This window comes from Anabrus simplex, chromosome 1 (genome assembly GCF_040414725.1).
Source record: "Anabrus simplex isolate iqAnaSimp1 chromosome 1, ASM4041472v1, whole genome shotgun sequence".
Taxonomy (NCBI): domain Eukaryota; kingdom Metazoa; phylum Arthropoda; class Insecta; order Orthoptera; family Tettigoniidae; genus Anabrus; species Anabrus simplex.
The window spans coordinates 1,036,805,415-1,036,828,239 of record NC_090265.1 but is presented as its reverse complement, the minus strand read 5'-3'; the positions used below and the strand labels follow the sequence as shown (position 1 = coordinate 1,036,828,239).

Here is a 22,825-nt window from a genome sequence, read left to right as displayed (position 1 = left end):
TCTATTAAGTTACTTATATGCTAAAATTTAAAATACTTTCTGCTCTGTTCTTGAAATTTCTCTTTTCTCCTTATTTATACTGCTATAGTTCTGAGACCTTTCATATAAATCAGAATTTCTCCTTTCAATCTGGCAACTCCGGCACCTTGGCGTCTCCGAAAACTGTAAAAGTAGTTAGTGGGACGTAAACAAGTAGCATTACTATTATTATTATCCTTTCAATCTCGTCCGACCATGCAACGCATTTTTAACCGTCAAGTTCTTCAGTTTCAGCTGGTACCAAATTTGTCAAAATTAAAATAACGTTACACTTGTCTGAACCAAACAAACATGTCCTTGCTCCTCTGCTTGCTGCCAATGACTGGTCCCATACACCACGTACTAATATGGGTGTTTCAGCATGGATCGACACCTGGTACCTCAGTACCGCTTGGGCTATTGATCTGTAAATGTAATCATTTCATGTACTCAATATGCACGGTTTCAACAATAAATCTTGAGTAAATTGAAAAACTAAGAGGGAGTTTTTTTTTTTTTTTTTCCAGCAGTGTATTTACGAAGCGCACAATAATATATGTAGGTTAGAAGAATCTCATGGAAACATTCTTTGTCATTTGCAGCATCAAAGTTTATCCAAACATTTAAATGCCTCAACTGTGATCAGGCTCAGTTAACTAATCTGATACTTTTCAAGATCTTCCACCCTATTCTTAACAGTTACGCTCAGAAAATATCAAAGACTGTGATACAGGGAAGTAACTACGGAAAAACCACTCTGCTGTAAAATACTGAAATTATGAGAATTCCATTGCCACAGAGCAAGTACAGTACTGCAACTTTTATTTTTGAGTGATCAGGATTTTTGGGAATCTGATGAAATACATGTCTTATAAATTTATGGAAAATAGTTTTTGCATTTATTCTTGAACAAGTATTGTATGTTTAACACATGAATATATTTTTATGTGAGCATTTTCCGTGTACTCACATGTGGAAAGTTCGAAGATAGCAGAACAGCACTGCAACCCTTGCAGGCAACTACAATGTTCCCTTCCTGACTCACAGTGCATGAACACCTTTGGTTATCTAGTAGGCTATGCCAAAATACACACACTGTGGCAACTGAACACACCAAAGAAATGGAATATTGACTAGTCATAGAACACTAGTGTATCGCCATCTTTGCTTGCAGTTCTACACAGAAATGATAATATGTAGGCAAATCAAATAAAACAAGCCTTTTTTGATTTTGGCGCCAATTTGGTAAGTGTGTGGCTTGAGGCCTAAGGGCATGTAACAAGGGGAGGGATAAGAAGATGTACAATATTATAGGGAAGGATCCACCTTTCAATACTCCGTAGTAAAAAGTAGTTACAACCTGTTTATTGGGACCGGTTTCAACACATTTCAAGTGTCATCATCAGCCAATTAGCGAAGATCTTAAAACAACTAATATATTGAACACAGGCAAAATATTAACATTGTATCATATTGTAGCAATTCAGTTAATGTTCAAAACACAATAATCACAGTCATGCCTTGTCAGAAGCTTGTGAGAAATTACAAGCCGTGCATCCTTCTGCTTTTCATTCAGTAGCCTCGGGACCCAACGAGCTGACACCTTTTGTAATCCGAGGTTCTTCTGGATGATTGTCAGAACACTCCCATGGCTGATCTGAAGCACAGTTGTTCGCGTATCAACTTCAATAAGCTCTCAAACAGCTGCAGTGTTCTGCACTGTGATGCTGTTTTGAGGGAGGCGTGAGCGTGTTATGTTTTCAACTCTGTCATGTCCGTCCTTGAACTCAGTACACCAGTACTTCACCTGGGCCTATGACATTAACTGAATTGCTACAATATGATACAATGTTAATATTTTGCCTGTGTTCAATATATTAGTTGTTTTAAGATCTTCGCTAATTGGCTGATGATGACACTTGAAATGTGTTGAAACCGGTCCCAATAAACAGGTTGTAACTACTTTTTACTACGGAGTATTGAAAGGTGGATCCTTCCCTATAATATTGTACATCTTCTTATTTCTCTATTCAATACGGAACAATCATGAAGTTTTTAACTTTAAAAGGGGAGGGATGTCATAGCTTGGGATGTTTCGTCCATGCTGTATTCAGTCACTCTCATGATAAGTGAGAGAGAGGTACACCCGCGTGTTGCGCTACGCATCAAGTTTCTCATCCGAGAAAACATTAAAGATGTTGAAATTCGTCGCCGGTCACATGCACAGTTTGAGGACAGAACCGTCATGGGCCCAGGTGAAGTACTGGTGTACTGAGTTCAAGGACGGACATGACAGAGTTGAAAACATAACACGCTCACGCCTCCCTCAAAACAGCATCACAGTGCAGAACACTGCAGCTGTTTGAGAGCTTATTGAAGTTGATACGCGAACAACTGTGCTTCAGATCAGCCATGGGAGTGTTCTGACAATCATCCAGAAGAACCTCGGATTACAAAAGGTGTCAGCTCGTTGGGTCCCGAGGCTACTGAATGAAAAGCAGAAGGATGCACGGCTTGTAATTTCTCACAAGCTTCTGACAAGGCATGAGGAGGAAGGTGAGATCTTTTAGAGACGAATCATCACTTGTGATGAGACCAGGGTCCACCATTACGTTCCCACATCAAAGAAGGCCAGTATGGAGTAATGAAGGCATGGTGAGAAGCCACCGGTGAAAGCTAAAACGCAGTTGTCTGCAGGTAATGTTTTGGCCACAGTCTCTTTCTTACTCAGAAAGTCCCATCCTGACTAAGAACCTGTATTTCAGAACTACCCCCAGAAAGTATATCTTAAAATGAAAAAGGTTATGTAGATTAGTTTTTCCTGTATTTACGGAATTATGGCGCTTCTAGGATGCATCATAGTTCGAAAAGAAGATGAAATGAAATAATGTTGCATTCTAACCATTTAGTTTCTACAAACCAAGTTCCTGTTCATACGTTATAGCTTACCTGAACTGCTCTTCCTTGTGTCATCTGGAGGAACGTTCGTAACGTGAAGTCAATGACTTTTGCACGAACATAGTAACCAATATTAATCAGAGGTGCACGGCGACTTTGATGTGGAACAAAGTGAAAGATGTAATCATCTTTAAAATATCCATTTTGCACCATAGAACACTTAGATATCGTACTGAAGTCATTAGTTCCTTGAATCTGAAACATTAACACATATATCATTAACTTTAGGCAGGCCACACAATTACTTGTTATGTGCAAGTTGCATGCATATGTTTTATAGCTCAGAAAGTACACCATCTGCATAGCAGAACCCGTTGCCACACACATGTTCGTATGTTGCCATGTCAGACAGCTGACAGCCACCAAAATACATGTACTTGCTTAAGAAAGCGTTTTGTAACTACAGTAAATGTTACAGTATGTTCCCTTCAGAAGAGGATATTATGATTCTAACAGTGTGCACGGCTTAGAAAAGACTACATCATTGCACATTCAATCCTACCTTGAGACTGCAGCTAACCTTAAAAATATGCTAAAAGTGATCATCATTGAATTTGCATTAATTAATCATTTTACTGTATGTACACCTAAACTTTATACATATTATGATATACCCCCTACTGCAGGCACTTAATTTTCTGTGTGTGGATCAACTGCAGAAATTTCAAAACTTAAAAGAACTGCAAGTGCAGTAACAATGAGATTAGTTTTCAAAACCTACTCTACAAACTTATGCACAGGTAATTTTAACATGGCATTTGCTAAATATTAATGAAATTGTATAGATTGTTATATAAAATAAGTAAATATTAAAATGCATACTATACTATACTCTATACACACAGTTCTACTGAATAGCTGTATAGTAACCTTCTTCATACAATGCCTCTCCCACACTTTTTGAAGTTACTCCTGTATCCATTTACTTGAATAATTACTCCATGAGCAATTGTAATGATCATTTTGCTCTTCCACTAACTGCACTAGTCTGATGTTAAATTCAGGATCATTTTCAAATGAAGTAAACTGAAGACTAGACTGCTTCAGTGCTTCTGTTCCTTGTAGAGTATGTAAAAAGCTAGATGCCATCTGGTGGTCTGTAGTGCCACATATATGTCAGTGGCATCAATGGCATTCCACCTTCCCACATCTCCAACTACATTCTTTAAGTTTCACATTCCATTATATTTTATTATGCATACCTTTAAAACTACTATTATTATTATTATTATTATTATTATTATTATTATTATTATTGATAATGATGAACATGTGAAAAAGTCTACATTTATTAACAAGAAGATACCACATTTGATGCAACTACGCACTTTACATTCTTAAACAGATCAGATATAAGGCTTTTCAGGCGTTTGCTCTATTAACCAGCGTTTCATGTTAGGTCTGACACTAGACTCATCAGAGTGGGATGTGTCAGACTCTACCCACTGACGCTGGGGTGTATGCAGGTGAACCAAATTGAGCAGTGATTTAATTGTGTTCCCAGTACCGGTTTCGCTTTAGCGATCCTCACCTGGGCTGTTTGGAAAAATAAGTTTAAGAATAATAGAAATATGGTGTTGGTTGTTAATAATGATAATAATAATAATAATAATAATAATAATAGAAGTGTTGTGTTGTTGGCATTCGTAGGTGTAAGTCTGTTATTGATGTTAATTTGGCGATTCAACTGAAGGTTTTGTGCCATGGCTGTTATGATAGTTCCTAATATGTTAGTTTCAATGACAGGTAGCTGACTCGGCAGTCACCCATCCGGGTACTAGCCACGCCCAATGTTGCTTCACTGTGAATTTGTCAGTGTACGCGCCAGAAGGCCCTGTCGTTGTTATTAACGCAAATTAATTTATTGCGTGTGCGAGCTGTTAGCAGCACTATGAATTTTGAAACTAAATTAGCATCATAATTGGCAGTTTTGTGTGTGTCTCACCTCGGCGTCCAGTTGTTTCCAGTGCTTCTGTAGTTTGGATATTAATATTAACTTGTGGGTTTGTGGTAGGTGGTTGAGGTTTTAGCAGGTGGTTGCGTTTTTGTTCTATTGGTGTGGATTTTACAAGACTAGAAGGCTGTTGGTTATTTAATAGGAAGTGAGGACTTGATGTTCTTCTTGGACTTGGTGGGGGTTTATGCTTGGTTGGGGGTCAGGGTGGGGCACGTATGGAAGTTGGCAATTGGGTGGTTTATCTGGTTAGAGAGTAGGTTCAGTAATAGCAAGTGTAGGAGTGTACTTGTGTCTGTGGTGGTTGCAGTAGTGACGGGTCGTGGGTTCAATGGTGTTGGTGATGAAACTGGGAGATTGAAGAGTGGTGGTGGAGTTGGGTTTGGGTGTAGGTGGCTGGATTGTCTGTAGTGTGCCCTAATTGCCTGTTTAATGAAAGGGCAACCAGGAAATGAGGCCGCGTGGCTGCCATGGCAGTTGGCGCACCTCGCCTGGTCCCTTGGTACCACACCTATCGCAGCGGGTATCTGCAGAGCATGAAGCTGCTGTGTGATTTAATTGAAGGCAATTAAAGCACTGTGTGATTAAGGAGGGGCGTGGGAGTGTGTGGGCTGGTGTTGCTGAGAGTGTTTTGTGAGTGCGTGGTTTAGAGGCAGGTTTTTTACGCCTGCTGTCTGTCTGTGCGTAAGAGTCTGTGTTAGCTGGTGGCTGGTTGGTTTGTGCGAAGGTGGACTTGGCAGGTGGTGGTGGAAGTGGTGGTGGCGGTGGGGGGGGGGGAAGTGGGTTGGTTTGTGCTTCTGTTGACTCGGTGGGTGGTGGTGGTGGATTGGTTTGGGTTTCGGTGGTCTTGGATGTTGGTAGGGTGTTGGTTTTGGTAGATGCTGACTCGGTAGATGGTGGTTGGTTCGTGGTGCTGTTTAGTGGATTGATGATTATTGGGGTGGGCATTTCTGGGTTCGTGAGGCTGTTTAGGATGGTGTTGAGAAATATATTCTTGAGTGGGGTTATTATTAGTAGGTTGTTGTGGGTTTCCTCTATTATGGCGATATAGCGGGGAATGAGTGGTTTTAGGGCTTCTATGACTAAACGGCGCATGATAGGTACTGGTCCTGGGTATGATAGTGGAAGGATGATTGATTTGCACTTAGGAGAAATTGGGAAGGGGGAGTCATATTTTTGGTAATGGTATGGATTTTCATAGGTGTTCTCTTCTTCTTCTGTTGGTTCAGTAGGGTGAGGGGATTTGTATGGGTCCCGGCTACTCGATCCACGAGGATTATCCATACTTGCCTGGGATGAAGGTGAGCGGGGTTCAGTACTATTGGATAGTGAGTTTGCTAGGTCAGTAAAGGCTTGACAGTAGTCAAAATCTGGTGGGTATGGGTTCATGGTTAGGTGCTTGGTTGGTTCAGGGGTGCTGTGAAGCACTGGAAACGGTCAAACTCAAAGTGAGGACCTGCATCTTTACTTGGTGTACTCAGTGGACACTAGTCGTACCAGGTTTAGTTTTTAATTGGATCGCGCCAAGACAAGGTACGAACTAATGACCACACTGAGCACTAGACAATTGCTCGTGGGCCCACTCAGGTTTGGCAGGCTGGCTGGTATGACTGACAGGGCAGGCAGTGTTGGGTTCTGCCTGGGTCTGCTGTGGCTGGGTGTCTGGCAGCGACTGCAGTAGGTCCTGGCTGACTATATCAGTCGATCGGACCGCACTGAAAATTTCAAGATGGCTGCTGTCAGGGGAAGCTCGGCTGGACTCTTGGCGGCAGCAAGCTGGCTTCCGACGGGGTGCTGGCTCGCTGTATGGTTGGAGCTTCAGTTCTGCCCTGTGGTTGGCTATCAACCAGTACGGGAGCTTGTGAATCTTGACGGAAGGCGAGCTGGCTAGTGCAGGGTGCTAACTCGGCTAGTGCTTGGTTCTCCGTGATGTGCTCTGCTTGAGCGCTGGGCTGTCAATGTGTTGTGTTGTATGCAGGTGAACTTATCAGAAGCCCATTATAAAAGGCACATTCTGATAACTGCATACGGGAGATAAATCTCCACAATGGAATTATTGCCCGCCTAGCAATTCCGTATGGAAAATTCTAAGTCCCTATGGAGGGAATTAGATATTTTTCACCAATAGAGCGTGTCAAAAACAGATCAGATATAAGGCTTTTCAGGCATTTGCTCTATTAACCAGCGTTTTGTCTTAGGTCTGACACTAGACTCATCAGAGCGGGATGTGTCAGACCCTACCCACTGACGCTGGGGTGTATGCAGGTGAACTTATCAGAAGCCCATTATAAGAGGCACAGTCTGATAACTGCATACGGGAGATAAATCTCCACAATGGAATTATTGCCCGCCTAGCAATTCCAGCCATCCATGTATAGAGATCAGTGAGATCAGTGATACGGTAACTGCTATCATTTTAATTCTCTTGTGCAGCTAACTTCCCTGCTACCGGCGTGTCGTCATTCCAAGTGACGTCATCTTCACTACTACCTCGTCAGCCATGCACTGCAACTGCAATCAAGACCGAGAGCATTTGAGGTCCTGTCTTTTTGAACCTTTTAAAAATAGTTTCGTTCCCAACTGTAGAGTCCAAACTGTGTGAAGCTATTCCCAAACGGTTCTGATATTCCCAGCTGGTGTATTTGTAGCAGAAGCCACTCCTTCTGAAAAAAGCCATGTTGAAAGCGTGCAAAAGCATCAGCTGATAACTAGCGTATGTTACAAGTTGTATTTGAGAACGTAATACATAGTGACTGGAAGCATTGTTTTGATAACTGCAGCTTTTGAAAGTCATACCCTTATTTTTTAAGTATATTTCATGCCTATTTCTCTATATTTATCACATCAGGATTTACCTAAACAGCTGTAAATGAGATAACAGAGACCACATTGTTTAGGTTAGGTATGGTATTGCCCGAATGGTGCCAAACGTTCCAAGACTGAAAGAATAGAAATAAATAATATGGAAGTTTGCCACTTTTATGGATATCTACAGGTGTGGCAGTAATGCGTTTTATTATCATAATGTTTAATCTCGCACGTTCATTGTCTCCCATTTTTCATTAATGCTTACCCTAGTATGTTTTGTTTGGCTTCTCCAAAAATAAAGAAAGTAAATGGGGACATTAAAAAAATTAATATTATTATTTGTTATGTATGTTGGCGAGTAAAACAATTTGTGATTTTTTTTAAAAAATTATGGTTCATGTTTGTGGGTTACTGTAGTCACGTCCTAGTTCGTGAACCATGGGCAACGGCTGAGTGGCCTAGTAAGTGGTCCTGAGAGTCGGGATACCAGTTGCTATGGAATGGGAGTGGGCATCTCGAACATATTCTGAGTCATGGCCCTCCTTGTGCTCAGGCGGCTAGGACTATACAATTCCGGTGGTCCATAACCCGTTAGAGGAGAGATCCTCACTTGGACTATGTGCAAGTAGGGTAGCATCCTGCTTCATGAATTTACCGAGCTCAGAACATTTTAAGCAAGCCTCGCACCTATGGGAGTAATGGAGTCCCACTCCAATTTGACAGGCGAGGGACTTCTTGGAAACAACTTGGCGAACGAAATAGAATTCGATGGGGAGCTATCAATATTAATGGGGCTTATGGAAGAAAGAAAGTAGAACTGGCTGAGTAAGCAAAGAGGATGCATCTGGATGTGCTAGGAGTAAGTGATATTCGGGTAAGAGGAGATAACGAGGAAGAGATAGGAGATTATAAAGTGTAGTTGACGGGTGTTAGAAAGGGAAGGGCAGAGTCTGGGGTAGGGCTCTTTATCAGGAATACCATTACAAGCAACATAGTTTCTGTCAGGCACGTAAATGAGCGAATGATGTGGGTAGATTTGTCAGTTGGAGAAATTAGGACTAGAATTGTGTCAGTGTATTCACCATGTGAGGGTGCAGATGAGGATGAAGTTGACAAGTTTTATGAAGCATTGAGTGACATCATAGTCAGGGTCAACAGCAAGGACAGAATAGTGCTAATGGGTGATTTCAATGCGAGAGTTGGGAATAGAACTGAAGGATATGAAAGGGTGATTGGTAAATGTGGGGAAGATATGGAAGCTAATGGGAATGGGAAGCGTTTGCTGGACTTCTGTGCTAGTATGGGTTTAGCTGTTATGAATACATTCTTCAAGCATAAGGCTATTCACCGCTACACATGGGAGGCTAGGGGTACCAGATCCATAATAGACTATATCTTAACCGACTTCGAATTTAGGAAATCTGTAAGGAATGTACGAGTTTTCCAGGGATTTTTCGATGATACAGACCACTATCTGATCTATAGTGAACTAAGTATCTCTAGGCCTAGGGTAGAGAAAGTGAAATCTGTCTGCAAACGAATAAGGGTAGAAAATCTCCAGGACGAGAAAATTAGACAGAAGTACATGGATATGATTAGTGAGAAGTTTCAAACAGTAGACAGTAAGCAGGTTCAGGATATACAAAGTGAATGGGTGGCATACAGGGATGCTGTAGTAGAAACAGCAAGGGAATGCCTAGGAACAACTGTGTGTAAAGATGGGAAAAGGCGAACATCATGGTGGAATGATGAAGTGAGAGCAGCTTGGAAACGTAAAAAGAAGGCTTATCAGAAATGGCTCCAAACAAGGGCAGAGGCAGACAGGGATTTGTACGTACATGAAAGGAACAGAGCGAAACAAATAGTTGTTGAATCCAAAAATAAGTCATGGGAAGATTTTGGTAACAACCTGGAAAGGCTTGGTCAAGCAGCAGGGAAACCTTTCTGGACAGTAATAAAGAATCTTAGGAAGGGAGGGAAAAAGGAAATGAACAGTGTTTTGAGTAATTCAGGTGAACTCATAATAGATCCCAGAGAATCACTGGAGAGGTGGAGAGAATATTTTGAACATCTTCTCAATGTCAAAGGAAATCATCCTGGTGGTGTTGCGAACAGCCAAGTTCATGGTGAGGAGGAAAATTATGCTTGAGGAAGTGGAAAGGATGGTAAATAAACTCCATTGTCATAAGGCAACAGGAAGAGATGAAATTAGACCTGAAATGGTGAAGTATAGTGGTAAGGCAGGGATGAGATGGCTTCATAGAGTAGTAAAATTAGCATGGAGTGTTGGTAAGGTACCTTCAGATTGGACAAAAGCAGTAATTGCACCTATCTATAAGCAAGGGAACAGGAAGGATTGCAACAACTATCAAGGTATCTCATTGATTAGTATACCAGGCAAAGTATTCACTGGCATCTTGGAAGGGAGGGTGCGATCAGTCGTTGAGAGGAAGTTGGATGAAAACCAGTGTGGTTTCAGACCACAGAGAGGCTGTCAGGATCAGATTTTCAGTATGCGCCAGGTAACTGAAAAATGCTACGAGAGGAATAGGCAGTTGTGTTTATGTTTCATAGATCTAGAGAAAGCATATGACAGATTACCGAGGGAAAAGATGTTCACCATACTGGGGGACTATGGAATTAAAGGTAGATTATTAAAATCAATCAAAGGCATTTATGTTGACAATTGGGCTTCAGTGAGAATCGATGGTAGAATGAGTTCTTGGTTCAAGATACTTACAGGGGTTAAACAAGGCTGTAATCTTTCACCTTTGCTGTTCGTAGTTTACATGGATCATCTGCTGAAAGGTATAAAATGGCAGGCAGGGATTCGGTTAGGTGGAAATGTAGCAAGTAGTCTGGCCTATGCTGACGACTTGGTCTTAATGGCAGATTGTGCCGAAAGCCTGCAGTCTAATATCATGGAACTTGAAAATAGGTGCAATGAGTACGGTATGAAAATTAGCCTCTCGAAGAATAAATTGATGTCAGTAGGTAAGAAATTCAACAGAATTGAATGCCAGATTGGTGATACAAAGCTAGAACAGGTCGATAATTTCAAGTAGTTAGGTTGTGTGTTCTCCCAGGATGGTAATAGGGTAAGTGAGATTGAATCAAGGTGTCGTAAAGCTAATGCAGTGAGCTCGCAGTTGCAATCAACAGTATTCTGTAAGAAGGAAGTCAGCTCCCAGACGAAACTATCTTTACATCGGTCTGTTTTCAGACCAACTTTGCTGTACGAGAGCGAAAGCTGGGTGGACTCAGGATATCTTATTCATAAATTAGAAGTAACAGATATGAAAGTAGCAAGAATGATTGCTGGTACAAACAGGTGGGAACAATGGCAGGAGGGTACTCAGAATGAGGAGATAAAGGCTAATTTAGGAATGAACTCGATAGATGAAGCTGTACGCATAAACCGGCTTCGGTGGTGGGGTCATGTGAGGCGAATGGAGGAGGATAGGTTACCTAGGAAAATAATGGACTCTGCTATGGAGGGTAAGAGAAGTAGAGGTAGACCAAGACGACGATGGTTAGACTCAGTTTCTAACGATTTAAAGATAAGAGGTATAGAACTAAATGAGGCCACAACACTAGTTGCAAATCGAGGATTGTGGCGACATTTAGTAAATTCATAGAGGCTTGCAGACTGAACGCTGAAAGGCATAACAGACTATAATGATAATGTATGTATGTATGTTTTAAACCTACTTCTCTCCCAAAAAACCCTATATTGGTCCGAGTTAAGAGATATTAAAAGATCACTTTGTTAATGATCTCGCCTGCCTATATTAATAGGCCTAGCAACAACCGTGAATATTTCTTAAATAAAGTAAATTTGTTTCTTCATACCGAGGTGGTGCAGCTCTTTTTTAGACAGGCTCCCAGTGGAAGGGAGTTGCATGTACCAGTTTTACTGCAAATCAACCTTCCTGCCATTCGTAAATCTCTGGCGATATGGCACGAGGAATCAAACTCAGGCTCCTGAGAACGCAGCTAATTGTGCTAACCATTACGCTGGCGGACATTCGTAACTGCAAAACACAGACATATATACATGACCGATGCGTGCTTGCAATGCGCGGGTCAGACACGAAACTGTTCACCTATTTGTGCGGCATCATCAGAGCTGCAGTAGGCCTACGCTATGGGGGCAGACATTTCTTAACTACAAAACACACATGTACTGTATGACTTCGACGCGTTTTCATTGCGCGAGTCGTACGGACGAAACTATTCACAAATTTCTGTGATGTCATCAGAGCTGCATAAGGCTTGTAGCTGTTTCAAAGCGGAATCGTTCCTTGATGAATTACATTGTATGTAAGTTTTATTTTTTCATTTTTTTCATCTCGAAAAGCCAAGGGGGGGGGGTAATACGCGAAGGTGTCTAATACTTGAGTAAATACGGTAGGCTAACTATTTTAGTAATTACCAATATGGGGTCCTTTCCTATCATCATGGTTTTAACATATTGTTGTCTGTTAATACTATCAAATGCTTTTGTAAAGTCTGAATACTGTATAGCTTTCCTTTAGCATGTCTCAAGTCATCAGAGATGTAGTCTCTCGGAATGCCGCTACATCCAGTAAACTGGCAATTTTTTTCCTTATACAAAGATCTAGTCCTTATTTGTCAATAGTAATGCTACCGGTAATAGTGGATTGTGTGTGTTAGTTTGTTTCACCTTTATATTTTTTTTCCTCTTTTCAGGAAGCGCTGAACTGAAGATCATAAGAAATGATCATGCATACTGTGTCCCTAGTCCATGCAAAATGAAAAGAATGTATGACAATGCAATGGAAGAAAATGCCAATTTAAAGAAAAAAATTAAATGTCTTCAACAGAACATTAATAGAAAGAGGAGTAAAATAATTAATTACCAGCAGCTAATTTTAGGACTTATTAAAAGACTGTGTGAATCTGGCTCTGAAATTTTAGACAAATGTTTTACAAGTGTACTGAAGGAACTTCTAGAACTTCAGATCAAGGTTTGTGGTCAGAATTATACTGAGGAGATAAGATGATTTGCTTTGACGCTACATTTTTATTCCTCACGAGGCTATCAGTACCTCAGGAAACACGTTAAACTTAACATTTTTGATGAGTATATTATGATTTTTTTTCTTTATGTAATAAGCAATTTCGTATTGTTACTGCTTTCTGAAAATATATTAGAGACTTTAGTGATTTTCTAATGAAGAAAATTGTATACTGTTCATTTTTCTTGCACCCTGTGTCCTTAATCCATCACCACGCCCATTTGTTTTAGGTCCTTAAAATACTGATGAGCCTGTGCGTGGGGGTAGGTTGTCAACTGTTTCACGGTGTCAGAATCAGGATTAAAGTTGATAACCTTTGTTCGGTAGATTCCAGTCATTATATTACTGTCATAGTTCACATTTTATTTTGAAATAAGTTCACGGTCCAACTAACACCTGTCTTGGAATATTTTGCAATATGAATATCTGTATATGAAGCAAGCAAATATCTTCCTCTTTCTGAAAAGTACTTTTTGCTTGGACATTGACTGTCTCCGTGACATTCTCTATGTAAAACTAGCAGTATCTTGTTGAAGTACTAGATAGGTGTACCAAATAAAACTGCATCTCTTTATTAATAATTATACATACATACAGACAGATGTGTCAGTTATAAGAACACAAGCTGACTGACTTACTTTCTCATTAATACATTACATTAAAAAAGCATATTGATCAACACAGAAAATGTAAAAATTTTACAAGACTCTAAATCTCATGATTTTAAGATCATCAAGCTACAGTTTCATTGAAAATCTTGTATGTTACTGGCTCAAGTTTTGAATGGCAGCTGCAAAGGTGAGTGAAAAACTTATGTCAAAACTGAGCCAACAGGCACTGCTCAAAATGAGCAGCATGTCCCTACAATAAACAGTACCAGTACAAAGCTGTAAAGTATGAAATTATAAATATTATGTTACAATTATGGCCATCAGTCTGATGACTTCTGCTTAAGTGGTTTGGTATTTGCAGAGTTAACTAGGGTAAGTAGTAGGAAGGAAACAGTCATAATGTATTAGCAGATTATTATAAAGGCACCATGCTTTCACTAGGAATGAAATCGGAAATCATTCTAATCCATTACATGATGTTATGTGGTCTGGAGAGGCCAGAAGCAGGCAGGACTTTCTAGCTTATGCTCATGGGCGACTTTTGCATCTGCGTATGACGAAGGTAGGGAGAGGATGAAACCCGGTGGTGGCACTTACCTTACTCCTATCAAGGGGTCTGAGCAAGCCTGACATCCCCATCCAACAGATGAGTCGCCATCAGCAGAATCATATGCCCTCACTCCACATAGCAACTGCTCTAAATGCAAATTAATGATGATTGATTGAAATTAAGGTCTCCACAGCTAGCACACCAGTAGGATTGGTTCATCATGATCTGTATTGCATTGAAATAAATGTACCAAAAAGAATTTTTTTTTTTTTTTTGGCTAGTTGCTTTACATCACACCGACACAGATAGGTCTTATGGCGACGATGGGACAGGAAAAGGCTAGGAGTGGGAAGGAAGCGGCCGTGGCCTTAATTAAGGTACAGCCCCAGCATTTGCCTGGTGTGAAAATGGGAAATCACGGAAAACCATTTTCAGGGCTGCCGACAGTGGGGTTCGAACCTACTATCTCCCGAATACTGGATACTGGCCGCACTTAAGCGACTGCAGCTATCGAGCTTGGTCCAAAAAGAACTATAGATGAAGGAATTCTGGCTCATGGCTCAAAATGGTTTTAGGTTGATTTAACATGGTACATGCCATGGTACCTCAGACGTATTTACAGTATGTACTATAGGCCAATATCTGAGATACACTGAGAATCTAACCCCAGATCAGGTTTGATATTTATCCGATAGGCATTTGTCTTGTCCATCAGTTCAACATCATCGCTTGTAAGGTTGGTGGTATAATAGACAGCATGTGTAGGACTTGGGTAAGCACGGCAAGAGTACCCATTTCTGCTACTGACCACATTCAAATTGTGACACGGATGTGAAAGTGTGTGTGTCTAGTGTTGGTGTGAGTGAGAATGATTCCTCCAAAATTTTAAAAAGTTTCAGGGAGAAATAAACTGTTGCTGGTCGACAAAGTGAAACAACTCGCTGGAAGAATCGGTATTTGTTGCTTTCAGCATGTCATATGCCCATGCTACTGCCACCTTATTCCATCAGGATCTTCAGAGATGCACGTGAGCGAAGGTGTTAGATCGCCCAAGTGGCAGCTTCCTTATCAATAGTATACCTAGCCATTTGTCCAATGTTTTCAAAAAACTTGGAAATTTATTGAACATTTCCCTTTTGCCCGAGTCCTAACATGCCGCACATTTCACAACTTTGAATGTATGAGCGACAGAAGGTTGCCTTTATAATAAACCACCTAAACCATGACCAGGCAATTTATAATGTTTTAAAAGATAGGCCTATGTCCGTTTAAGAGATTTAAATATAAAACTATTTTTCTGGAGAACTTTAAAATGATCATGAAACAGCAGTTTTACTTGCGAAGAAGAAAGTACATTCCATATTTTGTAAAATAAAAAATAAAAATACATTTACGAGTCTGTTATAGGCACGAGGTATAAAGAGGTGTCCTCTTTCTAAATCATTGGACTGGCCTAATGTACATTTAATACCGGTAATAGGTTTATTGCGGGGCGCGCGGCTATGATTCGAATCCCACTGTCAGCAGCCCAGAAGATGGTTTTCCATGTGCACACCAGGCAAATGCTGGGGCTGTACCTTATTTAAGGCCACGGCCGCTTCCTTCCAATTCCTAGACCTTTTCTATCCCATCGTCGCCATAAAACCTACCTGTGTCGGTGCAACGTAAAGCCACTAGCAAAAAAAAAAAAATGTTTATTGCAGCTAATGTACATTTAGAGTGTGTGTATTTCGTACTTTCAGTGGTTTCTGTTCTATTTTCATTCTCCATGTGCTGTAAGGCCTTTCCTATTCCATCGTCGCCATAAGACCTATCTGTGTTGGTACGACGTGAAGCCACTAGCAAAAATAAGTTTTATTGCAGCTAATGTACATTTAGAGTGTATGTATTTCGTACCTTCAGTGATTTCTGTTCTATTATTTTCATTCACCATGTGTTGTAATGCTTAATGACAGTGTAGGCCTAATCTGATTCCTTTTGTAATTATGGAACCATACTGGAAATTCGTTGATTTCTCTTCTTTGTTTAATAAGTAATAATGTATGCACTTGCAGAATACATTATGCTCCTTTGAGTACCTTCGCAATGAAGAAAATGTGATGATTATTTTTCGTGCACTTTGTGTTCTCAATCACCAACGAGTTGTAGCTCGATCGCCACGCCCACTTGTTTTGATCGCCAATAGTATGGCGGACGCAGCGTTCAAGAAGATTCAAATATGGCGGTCGAATAGCCACTCTATAGTCCTCTTTCTAGCTCGTTGAGGTATGCCCATCTGTCTAGTACATTCCACATCTCCTCATGACTTACACTATCAAAGGCCTTCCTGTAAACTATAAAGCACACGCACAGCTCTTTCTGGTATTCCTTTGCTGTTTCCATCGTTAAATGTACGTCACTAATGATGTCTCTGGTTCCTCCACCTCTTCTAAAACCAACTTGAGTAGCAGACATTTCATGCTCCATATATGGTTCTAATCTTCGTTGTATGATTTTCAGCACCATCTTCCTGGCATGTGATTAGCTATTGTGAGATAACTGGAGCAGATCAACAGTACTCCTTTCTTTTTCTTTTTTTGGTATGGGAAAGAAAATGGATCATTTCCAATCTGTGGGCCAAGTTAAAATTTTCCAAATCTGTTGACATAATTATTACAGTTAAAAAATTTTAACCAATGTTTCTTCTGTTGCTTGCTATAATTCAGCAACATTTCCATCTGTTCCTGAAGCCTTTCATCAGGCTAATGGCTTTCAAACTATTCTGACTTCATCTTCTAACACAAGATGTTCCAAAACAAATTTAGACTCTTTCAATAAGTTGTAAGTTTCTATCTCTTGATTATACAAGTCCTCTGAATCTTCCATGAATGTTTGACCCCTTCACAATCACAAAATGTAAAGTAGTAATTAGTGGAACGTAAAGCCAATATTATTATTATTATTATTATTATTATTATTATTATTATTATTATTAGCTGTTTAACAATGAACCACTAGTTCCTAGGTTCAAAAGTTGGCAGCCTTGTGAATTACGCGATCACGTTATCTGCAAGAAAGAAACAAACGTCATTGAAATCGTGCCTAGATGTCTGCGCTGCAACCAGTGACTAATGGTTCTATTATTCCGCAGTACATACTGAAGCTTTGCCCATTTATTAACAGTTTATGCCTGAAGAAGATACCACTGATTAAGAAGAGAAGGACATGGTTTGTTCTTGAAAGCCACAAACCTACTACACTGGCGTAGCAAGGGGGGAGAGGTGATACTCCCACATGGCGCGTCCCAGGTGGCGGATAGGAGGGTCCTAACCAGCTTGCTGGCAGACTTCAGTGAAATAAAATAGCTCTCGCAAACCAAACACACAACCCCCCTGCCTGCCGTAAGAGGCAACTAAAAGGGACAACCAAGTGATGATCAAATTAGGACCATGAGACACTACTTGTAATTAGTACCATCACACAGGGAACATCATGGGTCACCTTTACTTGCGAGTAGTACCACTATGATGGGTGCACAATAGGTTTGCAATTAGTAGAAACAGTGTGTGAATCAGGATGGATTTTACAGTACCCGTGATTAGTACCACTACATGCGTAACACCACGGGCTTACGTTGCCTGTAATTAGTACCATTATGTGAGAAACACCACAGGTCTGGGTATTGCCTGTGATTAGTACCACTATATAAGAGATACTGTGGGTTTGCGTTGCCTATGATTAGCACCCACTATGTAAGGAACACCATGGGATAGTATTACATTACCTGTGAGTAGTACCATAATTTGTGGAATATTGCAAGTCTACGCTACTTTTGATTAGTACCGCAACATGACAAATACCATGGTTCTTCTTTACTAGTGATAAGTACCATTATGAGGGGCCGATGATCTGGATTTTGGACCCATTTAGACAACAAGACATCACCAATTCAGACTGTGCTTTAGAAGCAGTCCTTGGTCAGTAATACTATTGCTTTACGCTTGTTTCTGGGAATGTGGGACATTGTGGTGCGGATCCACTGATTGTTTTATATATTCACATTCATCCATTCATTCTTCATCATCACTTTTTGAATTCTGGTCAGTGGATGATTTTGGACTTTTAACTGTCATTACTAGAGCCCGGATTTCCATACACTATCAAATTTCAAAATATGCATGCATTCAAGCACTATCATATGGCAAAACATGCACAATAAACTGAAAAATATGCACTATCAAATTTCAGTTCCTTTTGAAACTTGTACAACTACTGTAATTTCTCCAAATTGTCATGATTTAAGCTCATCCATTTATCTGTCAGCACATTCTTAGGCACAAAAAATTATCTTTCTACGTCACAAGAAGTGACAGGTGCATACTACTTAAATAAAGACATTTGGGACAAAGTGAGGTCGACTTGCACGTCTTTTGCATTTTCACCATAATACGTCTTTTATAAGCTTGACTAATTCAAAATAAGGATTTCAACGGATCACTTCCGTCGGTGAGTAATGCACAATTTATGACTCAATTTACAGCAATGTAGGCCTATTACTGGGACACCTTATTCCTAAGAATGACAGAGATCAACGTAGAGCCTTCTGGCTTGCATCAATGTTTACTCAAGCAACAGATAAGAAAGTGCTTGGTTAATTGTATTATAGGACCTCTACCGTATGTACTAACTTTGGCTGTCACATAGGATGCCAGGAATACATCATCTCAGTCTCTCAATAATAGACATATGTATAACGAGGAAAAATGGTCCTGAATTCTCCAAACCAACATTCATAAAAGGCACTATCATGCAAGTTAACATTATATATGTGCCAAAGTCAGAAAGAAAAGTCATATTATGCAATATTAAACATTCAAATATTCCCTATTAAATCCAAAAGTCTTTAAAATATGCATAATGCATTAATTTTATCCTAAAAAGGCCAAAGCATGCAAACATGCATGAAAAAAGCACGGTTATCTGGAATCGTTAAGTCATAGCCTACAACGAATATTTGCAAAGTTTGAGAACAGTAACCACATAATCAAATTCTATCAAATTATATATATTTTTTTTTACTATTATTATTAATAATATTTTATGAATTGATGAATATATTAAGAATTAACTTCTGTGTATACTCTTCTAATCACCAAGAACAAATCGTACTGCTTTCCTTTGGTTTGTTTCCAGTTCTTGTATCAAGTATTGCTGATGTGGGTCCCACACAATGGAACCATACTCCAATTGGGGTCTTACCACGCACTCTCTTGTCTAGCACAATGAGGTGGAGATCATCGCCCTCTCCTCTACATCCTTATTTAAAAATACGCACATAAACACCTAGGTACTTACAGTGATTTATTTATTTATTTATTTATTTATTTATTTATTTATATATTTAATTATTAGATACAGCCTATGGAAGGCCATTTTACAGTATCAGTAAGCTTAAATAAGTATAAAAGATAATAAAGATATAAACAACAATATTAAGTACCAACAATAAATTATCAATTATTAACAATAACAACGTAACAACAATGGCAACGATAACTGGCAAGTGTTGGTTACAGAAATTTGGAAGAAGAAAGGTCGAGGGTCGGATGGACAGAAGAAAATGGAAACCTAAAGAGGACTTCAAAAGGATCTTTTAATTTTTTGTTTGAAGGATGCGAAAGGTGTGAATATATTTATTATATTGCTAATTAATTTATTAACTAACCACCTATTCAATACTTTACAGTCTTATACAATTACGATTTGATCCTTTTTATATTATAAAATATGAGAGATGTTTCGCCTTTTATAGATGGCATCTTCAGTCATTGTACCTCCTCAAGGTGAAATCAGGCACAATGACTGAAGATGCCTTCTATGAAAGCCGAAATATGACTCATATTTTATAATGTAAAAAGGATCAAATCCTAATATTGTATAAGACTGTAAAGTATTGAACAGGTGGTTAATTAATAAATGAATTAGCAATATAATAAATGAAGTAATCTTTAATACGGAACCACAATGATATTTATCACTTGCAAGATGTAAATATGTCAATATTGGGTAGTGAAAGCCTCCGTGGCTCAGACGGCAGCGCGTCGGCCTCTCACCGCTGGATACCGTGGTTCAAATCCCGGTCATTCCATGTGAGATTTGTGCTGGACAAAGCGGAGGCAGGACAGGTTTTTCTCCGGGCACTCCGGTTTTCCCTGTCATCTTTCATTCCAGCAACACTCTCCATTCTCATTTCGTAGCATCTATCATTCATTAATATATGACTTTGGGAGTGGCGACCCCATCGTAATAACAGCCTATATATGATTCATTCATTACATCCCTGACCCGGTCACTGACTGGAAAACAGGTTGTAGGTTTTCATTTTCATTGGGTAGTGAGTTACCAAGAGTAGAGAGACAGTGGAAGATAGAGTGTTGTTGTAATGTTAGGCGCAGACGGGACACATGATGAGTGCGCCGGTTACGTGTTGGGCAGGGAGGAACGTGTATAGGGAAGTACGCTGGAGGAGTATTACATTTGGTGTAGCCATTGATTATTTTATGGAGGTAACATAGATCAGAGAATTGTAAACGGCTTCTCAGGTCAAGTATACCCAGATAGTTGAAAATGTCATAGGCCTATTTAGTTTTGTTCTTTAACCCATGAGGGGTCGCGTTTGGTCTTTTCAACCATTTCTGTTTATTTTGATCAATCCTTCTGAAAAACTGTTTATTATACTTCCTACCCCTCAGTACCTTTCAATGGACTCGTCCACACTTTGGTCACACAACTGTTATCCCTCTTCACTCCTTCAGTGAGTGACGAGCTGGCTATCCGGTCATTTCGTTTGCGTGCGACTCCTCGCGTTACCTGTCTCCGTTCCATTCAACTATACACGACTCATGGCGTAGACTTATTTATAATGCGGAAAGTGCACTGCTATCATTCATTGTTGAGGAGAGGGAGAAGGAACATTGTCTACATTTGTGTTAAATGAAATTAAACACCATTTTAAAAGTATTTTCCATAAACAGAAATTGAAATTTTATTTTCAATTTCATCAGCAAAAGACAATCTCATTATTATAATTATAATGTTACAAAGTGTTTTTCTGTGTTTAAATAGTGTCATATTATTGTAACAATAAATAACATATTAAGTAAGTGTTTGGTGTTTTATTGATTTCCGGTCGAAACGATCGTGACTCCTGGCGTTACACTTGGTACGCGATCCCTCGTGGGTTAAAAACAGGATTGCGAGTCTTAACAATTTCTCATAAGGTACTATCAACCATCAACTCAACAATTAAAACTGAGAGAATTTTTACCCCTGGTGAAAGAATGGACTGACCTTTCATCCCGCACATCATCACACCATTATCGAGGTATTCTTTTAGTAGCTCACAATCCTGGAACTTATTTACTACTCCATATAGTGTAACATCATCCACAAAGAGCCGTATGTTATTCCAGTCCTTTAACTTAACTCGAATATCTTTTATATATAAGGAAAAAAAAAAAGGTCCAATAACACTGCCCGGTGGAACCCCTCTCTTAATAATTACAGGATCAGAAAACGCTTCAGCTACTCTAATTCTCTGAGTTCTATTTTCTAGAGATTTAACCACCCATTCAACCACTCTTCTGTCTAGTCCAACGAGATGGGGATCATCGATGCAATGAATAACATTTAAAGCAAATAGTGTCCAAACCAGGCAGCTACCAGTCTATATCCTCAGGGGTAAAAGGTTGAAATCCCATTGTTTTCTTTATTTGTAAAATTTATTTTACTTTTTGTTGATTTCCAGTTACATCTTTACATACATATCTGGACAAGAACCACGACTAATAATCCACTGTTTGGGTTGAACGAAATCAAACTGATCCATCAATACTGATTCTTAAAAATGAATGGCATTCAGGAGCATCCTCTGACACATTGCAATATATTATACATAAGTCTGGCTAGAGACAAGCATGTTTTATTCTATCCTCAAATCTTCGGAGAAATATCCATTCAAGTTTGTGACTATTATATATTAACACCATGGGCGTAGCCAAAGGAAGGTTTACTGGGGGGTTAGAACCCCCTCACCCCCTGGTGGAATTTTTCTAAAGAAAATAAACAGAAACTGACAATACACAAATGAATGTCAACTCAATGGGTAGGCTCTTTTGAATATTCACAGAGACATATATTGTAAACCAACAGATCTCTTGATTCTATTTTCTAAGAAGCCTCGAAAGCTGGATTTTAAATTGTAATCTGAACATCAGATTCACTGAAAAACTGTTCATCTTGATCATATTCTGTATTTTAATGTAAGATTCTGTAGTAAATTATACCGGCACTGCAATCTGAATATCAACATAATTTACTTGTATCAGTGACCAGTGTCCTTATACGATACTCATAGATTGTAACTATAACCCCACTATCGGTCGATCCCGGCTACGCTACTGATTTCCACTCTGACATGCAATTATGATACAAGATTATTAAATATTATTAAATTTACACACCAAAATTTCCGTCTTTATCATCCTGAAATATTTAAAGTCAAGAGAACGAGCATTACAACAACCACAGCGGTGCACGATTTGTATTCTTCTTCTTCTCTTCAAATCCGCACGGCCTTACTTCTAAATTGAAGCAAATACAGTAGAGACAATACACGACACTGAGCGAGATATCGAGGGACAGCTACTAGAGCGCACTCTAGCGGATAGACCTGAACGGTACTGATTCTGTCATAAGAGCACGTGTATTTTTGTGTGAAGTTTTTGGTGTTATTTATGCGTTTTCAGTGAGTTGATATAATTAAATAGTAGCGTGTGTCATTTCTTGGTATCTCCTCTCAACATGAGGGGAAAGGTATGTGCTGTGTTTGCAGTAATTACGAAGT

At 39.5% G+C, this 22,825-nt stretch overlaps 1 protein-coding gene across 1 annotated transcript in view; it reads right to left on the bottom strand.

Annotated features, from left to right (window-relative positions):
- LOC136857928 (tRNA wybutosine-synthesizing protein 4) overlaps positions 1-22,567 on the bottom strand; it is a 157,023-nt gene extending 134,456 nt beyond the window's left edge. Inside the window, exons 1-2 of the mRNA XM_067137025.2 lie at positions 22,443-22,567; positions 2,968-3,171 (exon numbers count right to left, since the gene is read on the bottom strand). Coding sequence (XP_066993126.2) covers positions 2,968-3,171; positions 22,443-22,463 — 225 coding nt within the window. The 5' untranslated portion in view covers positions 22,464-22,567. The remainder of the gene's footprint in view (positions 1-2,967; positions 3,172-22,442) is intronic.
- Between the last annotated feature and the right edge of the window lie 258 nt (positions 22,568-22,825).